Consider the following 18,248-nt stretch of genomic DNA (forward strand, 5'->3'; position numbering starts at 1 on the left):
CCCTCTATTGCCCTGACCCTGACCCTGCACCCACAGCCTGTAGCCTGTGGGGTCTCCTCACCTGCATGTCTCCCTCTTGGGAGAACACGGGCGAGGCAGCTCACTGCCATCCACCTTCCCCCATGTCCCCCTGACCCATAGGAAACTCCCGCCGGATGCCCCGAGGTGTCCGCTGTCTCTGTCCTCTGTCACTATTCTGTTCTCCCCCACCCCAGTTCCCAGCCAGATAGCACATGGGCTAGTCTGAATGGCAAATCCAGCTCCAGGGAGAGAAGAAGGGGTCAGCAACCCAGGTCTCCGGGGACTTCACCTTCCTCTCTTTCCCTTCCCCCTCCCTCGTTGTCTGTTTATGGAGACAGAGGCAGGCGTTTCTGGGTGATGTTTGGGCCTAGCAGAATTACTCTGGCCATCTCTTAATCCTGTAGGCAGATGTGTCCAGCCCTAAATTGTTTCTTCTTTGTTTTAGAGCATGGAAGACTCAAGACTGCTTTTTCCTAAGCTCTGGTCCAGTCCCCAGTTCGAAAAACAATAAAGTCCACCCAACATCCTGTAACACCTGATTTTGGTCTGTCTCTCCACTCAAATACAAGATCCGTGAAAGCAGATCCTGTGTGTTTTATTCTCCGCTAGGTCCTTGGTGCCTCGGATAGCATCAGGTACACAGGTGGGGCTCCACAAATACAGAAAGAGCAAATGAAACAGGGCTTGTAGGACCTAAACCATTTGAAAGGACTGCCAGTGTGGCAGAGGGACAGTGAGTTCCTTTCTCACTCGCTCCTGCTGTGTGGCTCCTGGCCACGGATGTAGATTTTTGTTTCTGGCCTCTGGATGCTCCCCTGGTCTCTGTTAGTTCTCTCCAGGGGTGGCTGGTCTGGGTGGGGAGGTGGACCTCCAAGTGGGTGACTTTTGAAGCCAAGCCTGCAAGGGCTGGGCAGGGGTCCCTGGGGCCCTGTCAGAGCCTGACCAAAGGGGAGGGGTACTCATCCCACCTCTCAGTCCATCAGAGGCAACAGCTCAGAATGGGTGCCGCCCCAGAGTGGAGAAGCAGGAAACAAAGCGAGTTTCTTCTGCAAAGCCTGTCCCTCAGGGCTGGCCCACACCCACTGTGATCACCAGCCAGAAGCACATTCTGACCAGAGTGTCCTCCAGGGGGCCCAGGCCTCGGTGAACTGACCACCAAGGGCAGCTGCCTCAGCAGGGCCACCCCACCCCATCCATCCCACTGGACCATCCATGGCTCCCCTCCAAAGCCTGAGGTGGCCTCTGCCCCCTGGGCCCTATGGCTTTGTCCTGAGCAGCCTCCAAGGAGAAAGAATGGGGATTCCCCTTCTTCTGCAACACAACAGAAAAACAAACACACCTTGCAGGTCAGAGGCACAAGGGAGTCTTACAGTAAGTGGTTTGGATTGGAAAAAGAAAAAAAAAAAGCATTTTTTTCTCATTTCATGTCAAGGCGCTCAGGAGGAAGACAGAGGAAGATGGAAGATGGGAGACAGAATGAGGACGAAATCAGGCAGCATCTGCCACTCCTTGCACTCAGCAGCCAGAGTGAGCCGGACATGGTGTGGTTCAGTCCCCTGGGGCCAGGGTCTGTGGAACCTAGGAGTCCCCCCATTCAGGCTGGGTTTAGAGGGCTGGGCATTGGGCTGGGTGTTGGGTAGCCCTGTGGGGAGGGGAAGGGGATGGTGCTCTTGAATTTGAGGGTAGCCAGTGGTGGCTGGGGTCAGAGCCCCCAAGTGTGGGGCCAAGACTCCATCTCAGGAACCCCTTCTTACGGGAAAAGTGGACCTCAGGGTTTTGCCTAAAGCAACCGGGAAGTACACACCCCAGGGAGCTGCAGGAACAGGCTGGAGCTACCCCCCGGGCAGCCCGGGAGCCCACAGCCCCTTTGTTCTGTCCTGCTTCCATTTCCTGCAGTTGCCCACTGCTCTGGCAGACACACTCCGCTGGACAGCTGTATTCAGACTAGAATACTTTATTCAAGAGAATCTGACTTGGCAGTCAGACAGCCACGTGGGGGCAGTTTGCTCCATGTCCAGCCTGGGGCCCACTCTTGCCATGTCCCTGAGAGGGGCAGGATGGTGATGCCTTGGCTACAAAGAACAATGTCCCAGCACAAGCAGTGGCAAGATGTGAGGTGAGACCTAGGGGACAAGGAGTGGCAAAGGCCCCCAGGCAACCACTGTTCTCCGGAGCCGAACGTTCTGATCTCCAGGGTGCAGAGCTGCCGCCAGGAAGAGGCTGTAAGAACTGCTGCTTGCCCTCCCTCCCAGCAGGGGCCTTGGCGGCCAGAGCAGGCTACCCCACACCACCCTGGCCAGCAGCTCCCCGAGCAAGGGCTGCCTGTCTGTGCAGAGCCCAAGGCCCAGGGACAGGCTGTGGGTCCCTATGTCCTTTCCTCTCCAGCCCCCTGGACACCTCTGGGGCCCCGAGGGCCTGGCCCGCCCCTCACAAAGCCACATGGCTGGCTTCTTCCCAAGCTGAAGCACACCTGGGTCTGTCTTCTTTCTTTCTCTCACGTTCTGTTTAAGGCACTGAATTCCTGAGGGTCCTGTCCCTCCTGCTCCTCATCTTGGAGGGGGTGAGTCATTCAGCAGGGATACAATTGGCTAATAAATAGAGGCAGGTGCCAGCAGGGAGGTAACTGAGAGTGTGACGGTAATAAATACACGAGGCGGGTGTGGGGTCTCTCCTCCGAGGGGCTGGTTACCTCCGGGGAACAGTATTGCCACACCTGCCAGAGACCAAACACAGAAAGCGGGTATTAGCACAGGGTGGAGGGTGGGGTCCCTCCTATGGGAGGGGGGACAAACCCAGAGGGGAAGCTTGGACAGGGAGCGCAGGGAGACTGCAGCGCTCCTGGCTGTCTGCTTGCACCAGCCCAAGAAGAAGCTAGGAGTCGCCCTTCACAGAGCACTTGCCCAGGTGCCCAGCCCTGTGCTAAGCACTCTCTCATTTACCCTTAACAATAGCCCAAGAGGAAGGCACAGCCACTATCAACCTTTTGCAGATGAGGACACGGAGGCTCAGAGAGGTTAAGAAACTTGCCCAAGGTCACACAGCTAGTCAGTGACAGAGCCAGCTTTGAACCCAGACTGGTTCCATGCACCAATGCCTCTGGTTACTCTGGGACAGCTGTCTTCAAACGAGGATACGGGCACTCCTAGGTGGACAGGAAGATTATCCAAGGTGTATGTGAATATTGATAGTTTTAAAGGAATCTGTTTTCAGCCTCCACAGGTACTCGGCCTGAAAATTGTCTGCATGAGAGGTTTGTTTCCTACCATCTCATTTCCAATTGCCCTTCTCCCTTAGAAAGGGAGGCATTATCACGTTCATTCCAAATTCTGTAACAGTACTTTGACCCAAGGTAAAAAGGATTCCAGGGGACACTGCATAAAAGAACAATTTGAGATATGGGTGTAGGTGTTGAGAAAAGAAATATGGTGAGTGGGTAACTGAGCCTTTTGCAGGTTGGGTGGTTTCCAAGTCTGCTTTCTACAAAGTTGAAGAATAAGGTAACCGAATTGTCAGCTAATATGTCATGAGAAGAAATTTTTGTAGTAGATCACCTTGAGGTTTTTGTCAAATAACTTGGAAGGAATTCGAGTGACTGAGTGGAATGAATGCTGAATCCTGCCTCAGTCTGGCAGGAGGTAACATTCATTACTGAATTCATTAACTAATTGAAATGAAGTAGCTATAGTCATTTCACTGAGATGCATTCCTAATTAAGATTGACTGTACTTTTGTGTTTAGCATTTAGTAAAATACGATGTATTTGTGCTGTTTTGATCAATCGGTACCACTAGCAATTATTGTGATAATTCATTCCAAGAGAAAATTTAATTTCAAGTTTTTTGCTCAGAGGAAATTTAAAATAATTCAAACTTATATACCATTGTTGTGACAGATAACTATGACAAGGTGATACATAAAAGACTTTTGAATATTTTAAAAAATTATATTATGCTGAAATTCGGTGGGGAAAGTGAAATACAAGTTCTAGGAAAGAAGCAGCAATGGAAATATTAAAGGAGAGCATTCATGTATTTTTCTTGTTGCTGTTGTGCATTCTTTTAAAGGTGGATGAAAGTGAGTATTAAATTAGGATGGCTTGTTCCACAGGATACATCTGAAGAGTTAAATAATGGCTTTATATTAAAATATGATAAAATGTAAATATATAATAAAATAAAATATTATATTACATTAAAATATAATATTCATAATAGGTCAGAAATTATATCCTTTGCAACTATTTACAATTTTGATGAAAACTTCATGGTCAACTTCAAAATGAACAAAGAAGCACATGGGCTTCTGAAGTCCTTTCAAGAGATTCCCGAATGAAACATTTGAAGACTGCTGTCCTAGCAGATAGAGCGACAGGCTGCTTTCTATTTGGAGCTGCCCAGCAGGGGAGCCCTGCATTGACTACACTTCCAGCTTCTCCCCAAGTCACTGATTTGGTCCAGGGGAGAAATGAGGGCCACACGCCTGCGGGGGACCAACTTCCCCAGAATCTCTATCTGCACGGAGCGGAGTGGAAGTCCCTGTCAGTGCAAGGACGGGCTCATGTGGTAGGACTTGGATCAGCTCCAGTCCCATGGCATGAAATGATTTCTTGAGTCTTGTTGCTGGGAGGAGACGGGCCCTGAAGGAGAACCACGGGGAGACTGAGTTACCGGGCCTGTGAAATATTTTCTTTCTATTCTCACAGTGTGGATTTTCCCTTCTCTAATCCTTCTCTCCCAGCCACTCAGGCCTGGACTTCTGCCTAGGCCTCCAGATGTGAAGCATCTGGATGGGCAGGTAACATGGGGAGGGAAAGGGAAGCTAGTGGACCCTGGGCTTCTACCCCGAGGTGGAAGAAATACTGGTCTGGAAGCCCATGGCAGGACTGCACCTTTCCCAGGGCCACCAGGAAGCAGCCCGGCTTAAGCTTGCAGCTGTTAGACTTTTTATCACTGGAATGAAAGCACTGTGAGAGTAGGAATCTCGTTGGTTTGCCCACTGACATACCTGGCAGACATAAGTGTGAATGTTTGTAGAATGACTGAATGCCTGGTGAACCCCCTGACACCTCATTCTACACACAGAGGAAAACTAGGTTCAGAGAGGTGACGTGACTTGCTCAAGGCCACACAGAGACTTAGAGCTAAGCCAGGACAAGAACCAAAGCTTCCTGGTTCTTGTCCTGGTTCACCTGAGGCTTGCTAGACCCTGGGATCTCTAGGTGTGCAGCTCCCTGTTCTGGCCCCTGACACTGCCCCAGCCTCGCTTTGCCCCTTCCCGACCACTCACCCCTGCTGGCAGGGCGGGGGCTCCCCTCTGGCCCAGCCTCCTTGCCATCCCTGGGCCCCACCCCCGCGCACTCACAGGTGGCAGTCTGTGTGTCTCTGCTTCTCTCTCTTCCTCTTCCCCCTGCCCTTGGGTCTCCTCCTGCAATAAGCCAAAGCGTCAGGACAAAGTAGCTGGGGGCCCCCATGCTAGGACAAGGGCTGTCAGGCCCGAGAACAACCCGGTGCCCCAGCCAGGCCACTTACCTTTCTGGCTTCATCTTCCCCCACAGAGGCCTAAGAAAACAAAGACAGGGGAGGAGAGAATGAGGAAAGCAGTAACTGGGGGCTCCCTGCTCTCTGGCCATTTCTCCGCAGACATCGCTAGTGCTGGTCCTGTACTTGGCACTGAAGCCACTAGGGGGTAGTATAGAGCTAGTGAGGGAGAGATGCCCAGAGGCCTGGGGGCTTCCACTCCCACTCTAGGCTCTGGTGACCCCACCCAAAGAGGTGAGAATGCCCTCTTGGGGGTCCTTTCCACACCCCTCTGCTCTCATCTGCCTCTTGGCATCAGATCTGGGGACTGAGTGTTCTCTGCTATCTCTCTCTGATCACTTCCTTCCCTCATCTGCCCTTCCTTCCAAGGTGCCCTCTGGGAGTTTCCTCAGGGACGGTGAATGAGGTCAAGGCCACCTGTCAAGGCACAGCTGCCACCCCTACCCTGGGGACCTGTGACTCTGCAGGCAGCCACAGGGGGCGCAGGTGAAGGGGTGGGGTGAGGGGAGGGGAGCGAGAGCCCCACAGTCACCAGGCCTGTCCTGGCTCTGCCTCCCGGGGCTGTGGCTGTTGGCCCAGAAGAAATAAGAAAGGTGGCCCTGTTGCCCAACCCTCTGGAAGGGGCCAGGGCCTCAGTCTTCCCTGGGAACCACAGTGGGAGCGTGGGGCAGTGTGGTGACAGTCAGCTTTGGGGCCAGGAAAGGCTGCCTTGGGCTGGCTGCCTCCCCTGGGAGACAGGGCAGGGTACCAGGGCCTCCTGGGACTGCCTGGTCATGTCTCTGCCACCTGGGATCTGTCAGAGACACTCTTGGACCCTTAGTCTCCTCATCTGCCTGCTCGACAGAGTGGCTGTGAGGGCAGAGGTGATGTGGAAGGTGAAAAGTCACTGTCTAGCACTGTGACCAGAAGGGTTCATTACTGAACTATTGTTACAGAGCCAAGCCTTGGCAAGAGGGGATGGGAGGAAACAGATTGAAGCTGGGCCTCTAACAGTGGGGTGGGTCCAAGAGTGTGGCCAGAGCCCTGGACACCGGGCAAGACCAAGCCCAGGGCAGTACTGAGGCTCCTGGAGAGTGTGGTAACAGCCACGAGAGGTAGCATGAGAAAGGGCAGACTTTTGGATTAGGCTGGGGTTCACTCACTAGCTGTGGCAAATCATGTAACCATACCAAGCCTCGGTTTCCTCATCTGTGAAATGGGATAACAATAGTACCTACCTCCCTGGGGTTGTTATGAGAGCAGGGACCTGTCTGTCTTGCTTACCACTGTATCTCAAGCATCTGGGATAGTGCCAAGCATAGAGTAGGTGCTCAATAGATGTTTGTTGAATAAATGAGAAAACATATTCAGATGTCTAGCGTGGGACAAGGCACAGAGGAGGCACACCATAAATGGTGGTCCTCCCCATCATCCCACCCCAGGAGAGGGCTCAAGACCTCTATTCTGGTGCCTTTATCCATGGTCTGAGGGTACCAGGAGAGCATCTGAGCCCTTTTCTCTCTTCCCTGAGCCTGGTTGGCAGTGCCAGGCCTGCTGCTCCTGGTAGCTAATGTTCAGAGTGCCCTTGGCACTGGCAGCAGGACTGGTGCTGGTGAGAGGCTCTGCCAGGTGGTGGCTCAGTGTCTCCTTCCCTCTCTGCCCCTTTCCTCCCGCCCCGGCTTGTCCGTCTCTGGGCTCCTCAGCCCAGTTGCCCCCTCCTGTGGGCACCACCCTGGGCCAGAACAAAGTCCAGGCACCTCTTCCAGGGCCATGGTAGCTGCCTCCCAGCTCAGGGAGGGAGGTGGTGTGCCCCACGCCCCTGTGAGTCTGGGAGGGACCCAGACCCCCTCTGTCCCTGTAGCTTCTCGGCAGCTGTGCTCCAGCTGCTGGGACCACCTCTCTGGGCAAAATCGTCTGATAGGGAGACAAAAGGCAGCTGCAACTGGTCGCTGATTTCCTTGGTCTCCCTGAGCCAGGAAGGCAATGCAGCCTGAAGAAGGGATGGGCAGCCCCTTGGCTGAAGCTGCCAAGTGGGTGGCGGGTGTTCTGCCACACCTGAGGACCCACCTGCACTCGCAGCGCACGTGCTGAGAGAATGTCAGCTCCACGTAGGAGGGCGGGTCCCCAGAGCGGATCTTTAGGAGCTGTGAGGAGAGAAAGGTTGGATGCCTGGACTGGGGGCTGGCCCATGGGTTTTCCATACTCTTTCCACTGTCCACTTTGGGGAGAAACAGATTCCCTATTTCCCTCCAGCCTTTGGACTACACACCCTCATTCTGCTTTGAGTGTGGGGCAAAAAGCTCCCCCGTCCCCCCATGTGGATCTGAGGGAGGCCCCTGTCCCTCCCTTCCCAGGGCCACCAGCATAGCAATACTGTAGGAGGGGGCCCATGCTCTGAAGTCAGAGAGACTTATGTTCAAATCTTGGCTCTTCCACCTGCTGAGCCAGTGAAATAACATCTTGGAACCTCAAGTTCCTCATCTGTGAAACAAGAATATCACTTGGCTCGAAGGACTGAAGTCGAGGTAACATTTAGGAAGCGTCTAGCACAGTGCTTGGCATTATTCAATGAGTGCTCAAAACACCACTCTGGGTATGGGTGTGTAAGCAAAGCTCAGGGCACCAAATGCTCCTGGTATAAACAGGGACTTCCTGAATCTGAACGGATTTCTTTTCCAACCTCAACCAGATATCCTGGGTCCTGGGGTAGGGCTAAGCCAGAGCCTGAGAGAGCTAGTAAGAAGGTGAGGGGGCTCCAGAAGGAGGGGAACTGTGGCAGAAGAGCCTGGGACCCTGGTCTGCCCTCTTTCCCTCTCCAGGTCCCTTCTCGGGGGAGGTTCTGTGGCCCTCTGATGAGCAGAGTGTGGACAGCGGGGAGGGCTGGGACAGGACACTAGGAGATCCTCCCTACCTGCATGGTGACATTGACTGTCTCTACCGGCATACAGTGCAGGTCCTCATCACCACAGCAGCCGGTGCAGCGCAGCAGGGAGACACAGGACGGGCTAAATATGTGCTCCACTTCGCTGGGGTACTCAGATACGATGTCCACCAGCCTCTCCAGTGCCCGGCAGTAGCTGCGGCCCCACACTTCCTGGAAGGGTACCACTGTGAGGAGGCACAGACAGCAGGGTCAGGCCAAGAGGGGCCGGCTCCTTGAAGCCCCTGCAGGGCTTTCCAGGTTCAGCCCACACCCCTCCTCCAGGAAGCCCCCAGCCTATGTATGCTCCCTCAGTTCTGAACTCGTGATGTGATCCCTCTGGGACTATAGCTGGACCCCTCAGCTCATCTACCTAATGGAAATCCCAGCGGAACAGAATTTCGCGACGTCCTAACCTCTCAGCTCTCGTCTCAACTCAGGCACCCATGTCTGCCTTGGTGCCTTGGGGCTTCGAGGAGCGTGCCCTGGCAACTCCCCAGGCCCTCTGGATCTTTCTCAGGCCTGACCTAGTGCTTCCTCAGTCTTGGGGAATTGGCAGAAAACAGTCAGTTCTGCAAGTTCTGTACAATTGGCTGGCAGAGTCCCACGGGGAGGGTTGGCCTTCCCCTCAGTCCTTATTTCCTGCCCCACTCTAGCCAGTTCCTCTGCCTGGGGGCCAAGATTGCAGCCAGCAATGTGCCCCATCCCCACTCTCCATTTTGGTCAGACCACCCGCGCACGAGCCTGGGCTGCACCCCCATAATTCCCACCTTTGGTCTGGGCTCCTTGCCCTCTTCTCATTTCTAACCAAATAAAGCCCACCACCCACTTCTCAAGGCCTGCCTCCCTGCCTCCTCTCTGAAGCCTTCTCCAACTTGTCCAGTACGAACAGATGTTCTTCTTTTGAGCATAACTTGTCCCCGCCTTATCTCTGTCACTGGTGACTTTTATCTCCTTTACAAGCAGGTCGAGGCTCCTTGAAGACAGGGACCCAAGCACCCCGTAAACATAGGCTAAGTAACTACTAACTGATTAGATGATAGTTCACTGAAGATTCACAGGGACATCCCTGACCCACCACGATGTCCTGGTGGGCGTGGCTGGGATCCTTCAGGGACTGATTTGGAGTCTCTCAAAAAACACTGGTCCTTCAGGGGAAGGCCTGAGGAATGGCCCCAAACAGAGGCTCACAGAAAGTGAGTAGCCAGAGCCAGAAGACCTGGCTCCTCATCCTGGCCCTACAGTGGCTGTATGACCTTGGGAAGGTCACTTCACTTTTCTGGGTATATCAGTTTCCCCAGCTGTGGAAAAAGAAGAAGGTTGGGCATAGATGGTTGCTAAGGGACCTCCCAGCTCTGACAGACAGACTGTGATCCGTGCAACCAGCCCAGCCCTGGGACTGCGGGCAGAGACACGTCTCCAGCCCTGGGTCATCCTGCCTCGCACTTGATGGGCATCTTCGGCTGGTAGGGGAGGATGGGGAAGCTGGCATACCTGGGGACCCCACACTTCGGCCCAAGAGCAACGGCCTCTCCTAGCAGCCCCCTCACTTCCCTCCATGGCCCTTCCTAGGAGGCAGAAGGGCCAAAGTCCATTCCACTGACCCTATGAGGAGGTGAGTTGCAGGGTAATCTCAGAAGAAAAATAAACTTCAGCCCTAGCAGAGGCCTTCAGGAAAGGCTGCAAGCTGGTGGAAAATACCCAAGAGGCGGCGTGTCCACGTGAAGCTGGCTGAGGCGGCCACGGAGCAATAAACCGCGCTTATCTGGGTGTCTGCTGCTCCATTCTGCCCTGCCTGCTTAGGGGGCACTAGGGCTGGGCCCGGGAGTGGGCGGGGACCAAAGGTCTCTCTGATCCTACCTCTCTAGGTCACTGGCTCACTCTCCCTGGACCGTCTCCCCATACGTGGCCCAAAGATCTAGGGAAGAGGCCTTTGCAAAGAGAGCTCGGAGGAGCACCTCCCTATTGTAACTCTGTGAGTGCATGTTTAGTCTAAAATCTTCACGAGCACTTTGTAACTCTGAACATTTAATCTTCGCCTTGGAAAACACAAATAACAGCGGAGGAATAGCCAGCTGCCAAAGTGCCATTGAAGGCTCAGGCTCCTGCCTTGGGACCAGCCATCAGGGAGGGGATAGCAGCAGAGAAGGGGCACCCCAGTCTCCTACTATTCCGCAAGTAGACTCACCCAGCCCACTCAGACGGGCTGTCGGGCCAGGGCCAGGGCCAGGTTAAGCAGAACCGCAGGGCCTTGGCGGCAGAAGAAGGGATTTCCTTTCCTCACCCCCACACCCACCATGCAGACTATGTCAACAGGACCCAGGCTCCAGGGCCCTGAAATTCACCACTTTCTGGCCCACATGGCCTGTCGGTGCTGTGAGAGGGCTGAGAAGGAGGTGGGCTGGGCCTGGTTTACCTGGCAGCCACTAGGAAAGAGGGCAGCTCATCCATGGGGCCTGCTGTCTGGGTGTGTTGGAGAAACAAAGGGGGCTGGGTGAGGGGCCGGCTGAGGGAGTGCTGTGACTGCTCCCAGATGTGGGCTGAGCCCCTCAGCAAAGCTCTGCTCAGCCGCTCCTGAGAGCACTTCCTCTAGCCCCAGACCTGCTCAGAGGCTGGGGTGGGCGGAGAGGAACTGGAGGCTGTGGCCCAGGCAGGCGCTTAGCTGCTCCCAGGGCCATGAATGGGCTCTCGGCTCTCTTGCCAACCTTTTGGGCAAGACTCCTATCTGGCTCCAGCTGCCTACCACCCAGGATGGAGGAGACCCCAGAAGGGAAATGTTTCATCTTGAGCACAAGCTTCTGGGGAGGCTGCTGGGAGGCGGAGGTTACGGGACTGGGCAGAGCCACTGGCCACTGGCCCAAGCCCAGCAGGTGTCCTCTCCATGGTCACTGGTGGGGCACACAGCCAGCCCACCACAAGGGACACCCTGCTCATGCCTGCTCAGCCGTGAGCCATGGGGAGGTTTGGTGCCAAGCACTCCAGCTCTGCCACATGTACTGAGGGGTGTCTGGGGATTTAGGTGACCCCAGGACCTCTCTGAGCCTCTTGGAGAATACGAGTGCCTTCCTTGTTCACAGCCTGTGGTCAGCACAAAGTTAGAGTAAATGCCTAGTACTGTCACCATGTGTAGTAATAGTAACAATTAGCATCTGTGGCCACAGAGGACAGGCTATGCTGTTTCTTGCCTGGTGTTAGGGGGGATGACACTTTTCGGATTTTGATAACTGGGGTCCAAACCTCTTTCCCTGGTCATAATATAGGCTCCCTAATTGATCAGGATGACAGGTGAGCTGCCCTAACACTTCCAAGCCTCCTCACCCAAGTCCCTGGTAGATATATACCCCTGTGTCTGATTCCATTGGAGTCAGAGAATCCTACAATCTAAGAAAAAGAACCTTAGGTAGCATGTAGTCTAACTCTTCCATTTTACAGATGAGGAAACTGAGGCTCAGATGTCTTTGGTAGCTGTTGCCTGAAATATACTAAAAGCATCAAAAAGGCCAGGGGTGGATAGAGATGGATGATGGATGATTCTCCAAATTCCAGAAAACATAATATTGTGCCAGTTCCAGAAGGCACAGCAGGGGGAGGGGGAGAGTGTCAATGAAGTCAAAGGCTACTCCCACCCCCACCATCTCAGTGCCCAAGGGGCCTGGGACTCAGATGTTAGAGCCAAGCCCGGCTCAGGAGAGGCTGGCCACCAGGCAGGGGGTGGGGGGGGGATGTGGGCAGGCCAGCAGAGAGAGGGTGTTCCCAGCTAGAAGAGGCTACCACTCGTGTGCGTGTGCACGTCCCTACATGCTCCCTTTCTTCCGTGGGAAGTGGTGTGTGGCCCGGCTGCACGTCTTGGAGAGGCTGGGAGGGAGGAGCAAGGCAGGGGGCCTGGCATAGGCCTCCTGCCTTCTGCACGTATGTCTCTTTGGCAAATGTCTCGCCCTTTGAAGATTCCTTCTTGATGCAACCCCAGGCTGGGGAGGGCACGACTCATTCTGTCTGTTTGTAATCAATGGAAAGACCTGGACAAATTCCTGCAGCTTCTCCAGGGTTGGGCTGCTGGGAAGGTCCCCTTCCTGATCCTCTTGACTGCTCACCCACTGCATCCAGCTCCTAGACCTCCAGATTGGCCCTTGGCACTCATTGCCTACACTGCCCTCCAAGACCCCATCTGCCTCCTTACATCATGCTGGGAAGGGGCTCTGAGCTAACCTGACAAACCCGGGGTATGTGGGCCCCAGCCCTGCTCTCTGTGTGCCAGGTGACCCTGGCCCAGGAATATACCTCTCTAGACCTCTGGGTCCCAACAGTGGGTCCCCTCAGGGTCTTAGGCCCTGCCAACTTTGTCAGCCAGGGCATCAGCCAGCTTACAGGCTCTCCCCAACTTAATATCAGCCTACTCCCACCCTACATGCCAATCCCTTCCCATCGTCTACAGAGGCCTGGGAGGTGAAGGCTTGGTGAGCTCATGCACACCACCCCCTTCCCCACCCAGCCAGCTTACCTTCCACCTCTGATGAGCTGTTCCCAGCAGACAAGGCCCACTGCTGTGGACAGAAAGGTGCAGAGATGAGGGGAACAACCTGGGGCCTCTGCACTCTGGAACCCAGTGTGATGGCAAGAGCATAGAGGCCCCTCTGAGCTCCTTCCCACCCGCCGCACATGCTCGGCTCTGTCTCAGAGACAACACTTTCCAGGTGCAACTAAAAACTCAGTGAACCCTGGGTGGGTTCCACCCTTCTCTCTGGCCTCAGTTTCATCATTTGGAAAGGGTGGGAGGCTGGAGGCTTTTGGAGAACTTTGCCTGCTGTGTCCCAAAGACCTTGACATCCTTTGGGGTCTCCCTTCTACCCAGCCCCCAGGCAGCCTTTCTGGGCCCTGTGCATCCCACCTTGGCTGGGTGCCAGAGCCCAGAGGGAGGCGATCAGCTGGTGGGAGCCGAGGTGCTGGAGCAGGTAGCGCCATGAGCTGGTGCTGCCGGTAAAGTTACACCTCTAACCAGCCCTGCAGCAAGCGGGTAGTAGGGCTGTTCCGCCCCTGTGGGACTGCCCAGCCCACCCACTTCTAGGCTGGGGCCCAGGACTCCCAGGGCAGCAGGACAGCACAGTGGGAAGGGAGCACATTGGCTTTGTCAGGATTTCACTGCCCAAACTGGCTCCTGGCCAGACTCACCCAGCTCCTGGGAAAAGGGCCCTGCTCACTTCCCCAGGCCCTGCACTCAGGACCTCCGGCTGCCCACCCGGGGAAGAGGGCACAGCAGGACCCTTGTCTCGCCCCCAGCCCACCCAGAAGCCATGGGCTCAGCCAGGAACCCTGGTGGGGGCAGGGCCTAACCTCTCCACCAATGGCTTCTTTTGCCGGTTTCCCCTCCACCAGGCCGGGTCAGAAGTCCTGGGGGCGCCTGCCTGGTCATGGGGCCTTGACCCTGACCACAAGGCCAGGGACTTGCCTGAGATTAGTGGAGAGATGCTTTTAAGCAAAGCCACCAGGGCTCTGGGGGCCAGACAGGAAACCTCCCTCCCTTCCCTGCGGCTTCCCCGCCCCCGCCAAGACAGACCCCAAAGCTGGAGTCTAGGACAGCCCAGCCTGAGGTCTCCTCCCAGACGAGGCGGTCCAGCCTGGCTCCTGGGAAGTGTGTGGACATCTTTGGAGATGCCGGTCCCTGGAATGAGTCTGTGATTTCAGAGACCCCTGCTGAAGGTGGGAAGATCAGGGTGGGAAGATCAGGGAAGCCAGGCTGCGGGTGGGTTCTTACCTGGGGGGGCACAGTAGGCAGCGCTAGTCCAGCCAGGAGCTGCAGGAAGCAAGTGAACAGCCTCATGGCAGGCATCTTCTCAGACGTACTAAGCCTGGGGGCTCCAAGGGAAAACCACCATGCTAGTCCCCTGGGGGGAGTCCTTGGCACACGAGGACAGGAGGTGAATGAGGGGCTGGATGCCCCCCTTTACTGCTGCCCCGAGGTCCCCGTCGGTGGCCCGAGCATCCTCTGAAAGCCCTGGAAATTCTGGAGCCCGCAGGTGAGGCTGTGGCTGGGGAACCTGATGCGGAGGGCCCGGCGGGGCCAGGAGGTGCAAGGCAGGCGGTTCCCTGGGGAGGGTCCGTCGGGCGCCCAGCGCGACCCTAGGTCCTCTTGTGGCTGGCCAGTGAAGATGCAGTTTCCTCCTCAGACAGCAGCTCTCTTCTGGGACTGAAGCTTGGCGGCGGCTGGGTTTCAGGGGCCGCGAATGGGGCGGGGCTGCAGGCCCGCCCCGCCCACCGCCGACGAGGCTCCAGACCCGAGTCCCAGGGAGCGGCCGTGAGCGCCGAGCCGTGTCAGCGGGCGGCCGGCGGCAGGGACCTGAGCGCGCTCGGCCCTCAGTGCGTGGAACTGCGATCCCGACGCGGACCTCACGGCCGCAGGACCCCAGCCTGCATCCTCCCCGGGGCCGCCTGGAGCCTGCTGCCCGGGACCCCGGCTGCCCCTTGCAGCACCCAGTGCCGGCCCGCGGAGAGGGGCCCATAGCTCCACTCCAGCTCTTCCAGTCCGGCCACCTTGGGTAGGGGCAGCCAAGTGTGGAACCCAATTCCTGCGAACAAGGCTCATGACGTTAGCGGCCTCTGCAGAGACTGTAGCTCCAGGCCCCCAGGAAGGCAGCGATTTGGTTTGGCACTTCACGGTGCCACCTTATGGCATCCCCAAAATCCTCAGTGATGAAAGGATCAGGAACCATATTTTATAGACAAAGAAACTGAGGTTCCAAGAGTGCCCCTGCCTGTATATGTTGTACATACATATGTACTCTTGAAAAGTGTGTGCGTGTGCGTGTGCGTGTGTGTGTGTATGTGTGAGGAATTAACAGAGACAAAACCCAAGCCATGTGACTGTCTCTTCACCCCATGTACCATCCTCTTGGCCGGGCACTCAGGCAGCCAGCAGCCCAGCTGTGGGCACCTGGCTGGGGCTTCAGTACTATTTCCTCTTGTGGGAAGCAGTTTTCCCAGGCCCTGCCTGTAAACTCACCACATGTGGGTTGGAGAGTGGCCTAGTGCAGCATTTCCTCCTGTTCCCAGGAGGAGGAAATAATCCAATGCGGCAGGGGTCTGCCGACTGGGGTCTGTGTGTGTACATGTGTCTGTGCATGTGTGTGGGCATTTATGTATGGTTGTGAAGATCCACGTGTGCTATTAGTCTCTGTGTGGTCTGAGTGTCAGTGTGCATCTGCTGTAAGTGCAAATGTCACTTGTGTGAGGGCCTGGTCTTTTGGTGTCTCTCTACATGCTTGTGTGATTATGTGTTGTTTGTGTGTGTGTGTCCACTGTGTCTCGGCTGTGTTTAAAAGTGTGTCTGAATGTGAATTTCAGCAGGATTGTAAATTTGTTTGCCTGCCTCTGTGTGTGTCTGTGTGTGTGTGTGTGTGAATATATCTGGACTGGCTTATGCGTGTGACTGTGCCCTCTCTCTGTGCATTTGTATGTGCCTCCCATGGTCCTCAAGCATTCATCACCACCACCACTCTCCGCGTACAGCTTTCAAACTGGCAGGCATTTGCAGCAACATGGATGGACGTAGAGATCATCATTCTAAGTGAAGTAAGCCAGAAAGAGAAAGAAAAATGCCATATGATATCACTCATACGTGGACTCTTAAAAAAAAAAAAAGGACACTATGAACAAAATAGAAACAGACTTGCAGACATAGTAAACAATCTTATGGTTACCGGGGAAAGGGGGTGGGAAGGGGTAAATTTGGGAGTTTGAGATTTACAAATGTTAGCTACTATATATAAAAATAGATTTTAAAAAAGTTTCTTCTGTATAGCTCAGGGAACTATGTTCAATATCTTGTAATAACCTTTAATGAAAAAAATATGAAAATGAATGTATGTATGTATATGCATGACTGGGACACTGTGCTGTACACCAGAAACTGACACATTATAATTGACTGTACTTCAATTAAAAAAAAAATGAGAACCAGGCAAGATTCAGGGTCATGGGTTAGGCTGGGCCTGAGGCTGGTGGGTGGTGGGTGGCAGTGGGAGGGGAGGGAGGCCTGAAAGGTGGCCCCTATAGCTCACATTCCATCCAGGAAAAAAGAGGCCAGGGCAGCCCCGGCTCTCACCCCAGTGACCTCTGTGTCCATTGCCTGCCTGCCCACCCACACAGGGCTGCTGGAGACGCTACCTCCTGCCCAACCAGCCCTAAGCTCGGAGGTCCAGGAGCCAGGGGCCAGTCACCAGCCAGCTAAGTGGGGACTACAAAGAACTTCCTGATGAGCTCCAACATGCTAGGGCTCATGGAGCTGACAGATGCGTTCCTGGACCCAGGGTCTTGGTGGAGGACGCCGGGGAATCACTGTGTATGTATAGGGGTGAGTAGATGTGTGTTTGTATATATCTGGAACATATATTCTTGCCCATAATATCTGTGTATACATATGCATGTGTTTACATGTGTCTTTATTTTGGATTTGGATTTGTGTATGTGGGCATGGGTGTGCACTGTGCATGAGTGTGTGTACTTAAGCATCTGTGTATGCTTGTCTATAACTGAGTGTTTTGAGCACTTATGCACTGGGCACCTTTGCTTATAACTGTGTGTGTATAGGCAGTATATATTGTGCACATGTGTGTTTGTATCCATTCATTTGTTCCTTCATTCAAATGTGTTGCTTCAGCCCTACTATGCTCCAGGCACTTGGCATGTGATGCAGAGGTTCCCTTGACATTTACCTTCTCGAGGGATGGGGGTGTAGAGGAGGTACAGATGGCTGTGGATGTCACAGTTCTCTTTCTTTTCTCCAGAGTGAGCTCAATGCCTGGGCAGTGTCTGTGATTCCTGCAAGTGCACCTCAGTCTTTTTGTCACCAAACTGGAGACTGTATCCTTCTAAACCTGGCTTCTTGGGTTGAAAGATGAATTAGTTAGGCTAGACTAAGGGAAACCAATTAGACTTCAAAATGTCCGTGGGTCAAATAGGGGCTGACTCTTGCTCACATTCAGTCCAGCGCAGGTGTGCTGGTGGCTCTGTTCCCCCGGATTGTAACTCCAGCCCTTACCAGCTGTATAACTTCAAGGAACTTCCTTTGCTTCTCAGGGCCCTGGCTTCCTTCATCTAAAGTGGGAATAATAACAGTGCTTACCTCATAGGTGAGGACTGATAAAGCACCTGGGATCCAGGAAATGGTAGCTGTTAGGCATGATTTCTAAGTTAACTTTTGATTCTTATTAGAGGTATAAAAACACTACAGTTACAGAGCAGAGTCCTCACCTTCCTGGACAAGAGACAGAAAATGAAAAATCTCATGCTTCTGCCAATTGCAGGGGAGTGAAAGGACGGAGGGATTTGCACATGCATGTGTGGGCACACCCACAGGCACGTACATATACACACGTACAAATTCTCACAATCACCATCCAGGCGATCAGTCCCCAGCTGGCACTGAGGCTTTCTGAGTAGATCCAGGTACTGGGCAGATCCACTGGTAGAGTCATTGTTCACAACTCAACATTTAACTGTGTATCATCACAATCATTAGTTATTGTTTCAGGGAGAGAACTAGTGTTTATTATATGCCGAGCAGTGTGCCTGGTGCTTTAAACACTTCCACTCACTGAATTCTCACAACCTTGTGAGGTAGGTTTTAATTATTCCCATTTTGAAGATGGGAACACGGAGGCACAGGGAGTTTAAGAAACTGGCCCAGAGTCATTTAACTACCAGGGAACAAACAGAGCTGAGGATGAAGCCTAGGTCTTTCCCCAGAGCTCTTTCCAGTGAGCACAAGCTCTCTCTGCCAGGCAGATTGCAAATACATT

The 18,248-nt window shown here is 54.3% G+C and overlaps 1 protein-coding gene across 3 annotated transcripts; it reads right to left on the reverse strand.

Annotated features, from left to right (window-relative positions):
- Positions 1–1,959: 1,959 nt before the first annotated feature.
- On the reverse strand, positions 1,960–14,653 carry PGF (placental growth factor). 3 transcript variants are annotated; one of them, XM_010976491.3, is made up of 7 exons: positions 14,207–14,653; positions 12,956–12,995; positions 8,449–8,645; positions 7,605–7,681; positions 5,550–5,579; positions 5,383–5,445; positions 1,960–2,734 (listed from the first exon to the last, which is right to left on the reverse strand). In XM_010976491.3, the coding sequence occupies exons 1-7, from the start codon at positions 14,279–14,281 to the stop codon at positions 2,707–2,709; spliced, it is 510 nt and encodes a 169-aa protein (XP_010974793.1). In that variant the 5' UTR covers positions 14,282–14,653; the 3' UTR covers positions 1,960–2,706. The 3 variants fall into 3 exon arrangements, with proteins under 3 accessions (XP_010974793.1, XP_010974792.1, XP_010974795.1); XM_010976490.3 differs by having other exon boundaries at positions 12,956–12,998; XM_010976493.3 differs by lacking the exon at positions 5,383–5,445 and having other exon boundaries at positions 12,956–12,998.
- Between the last annotated feature and the right edge of the window lie 3,595 nt (positions 14,654–18,248).

Source organism: Camelus dromedarius, chromosome 5 (assembly GCF_036321535.1).
Source record: "Camelus dromedarius isolate mCamDro1 chromosome 5, mCamDro1.pat, whole genome shotgun sequence".
Taxonomy (NCBI): domain Eukaryota; kingdom Metazoa; phylum Chordata; class Mammalia; order Artiodactyla; family Camelidae; genus Camelus; species Camelus dromedarius.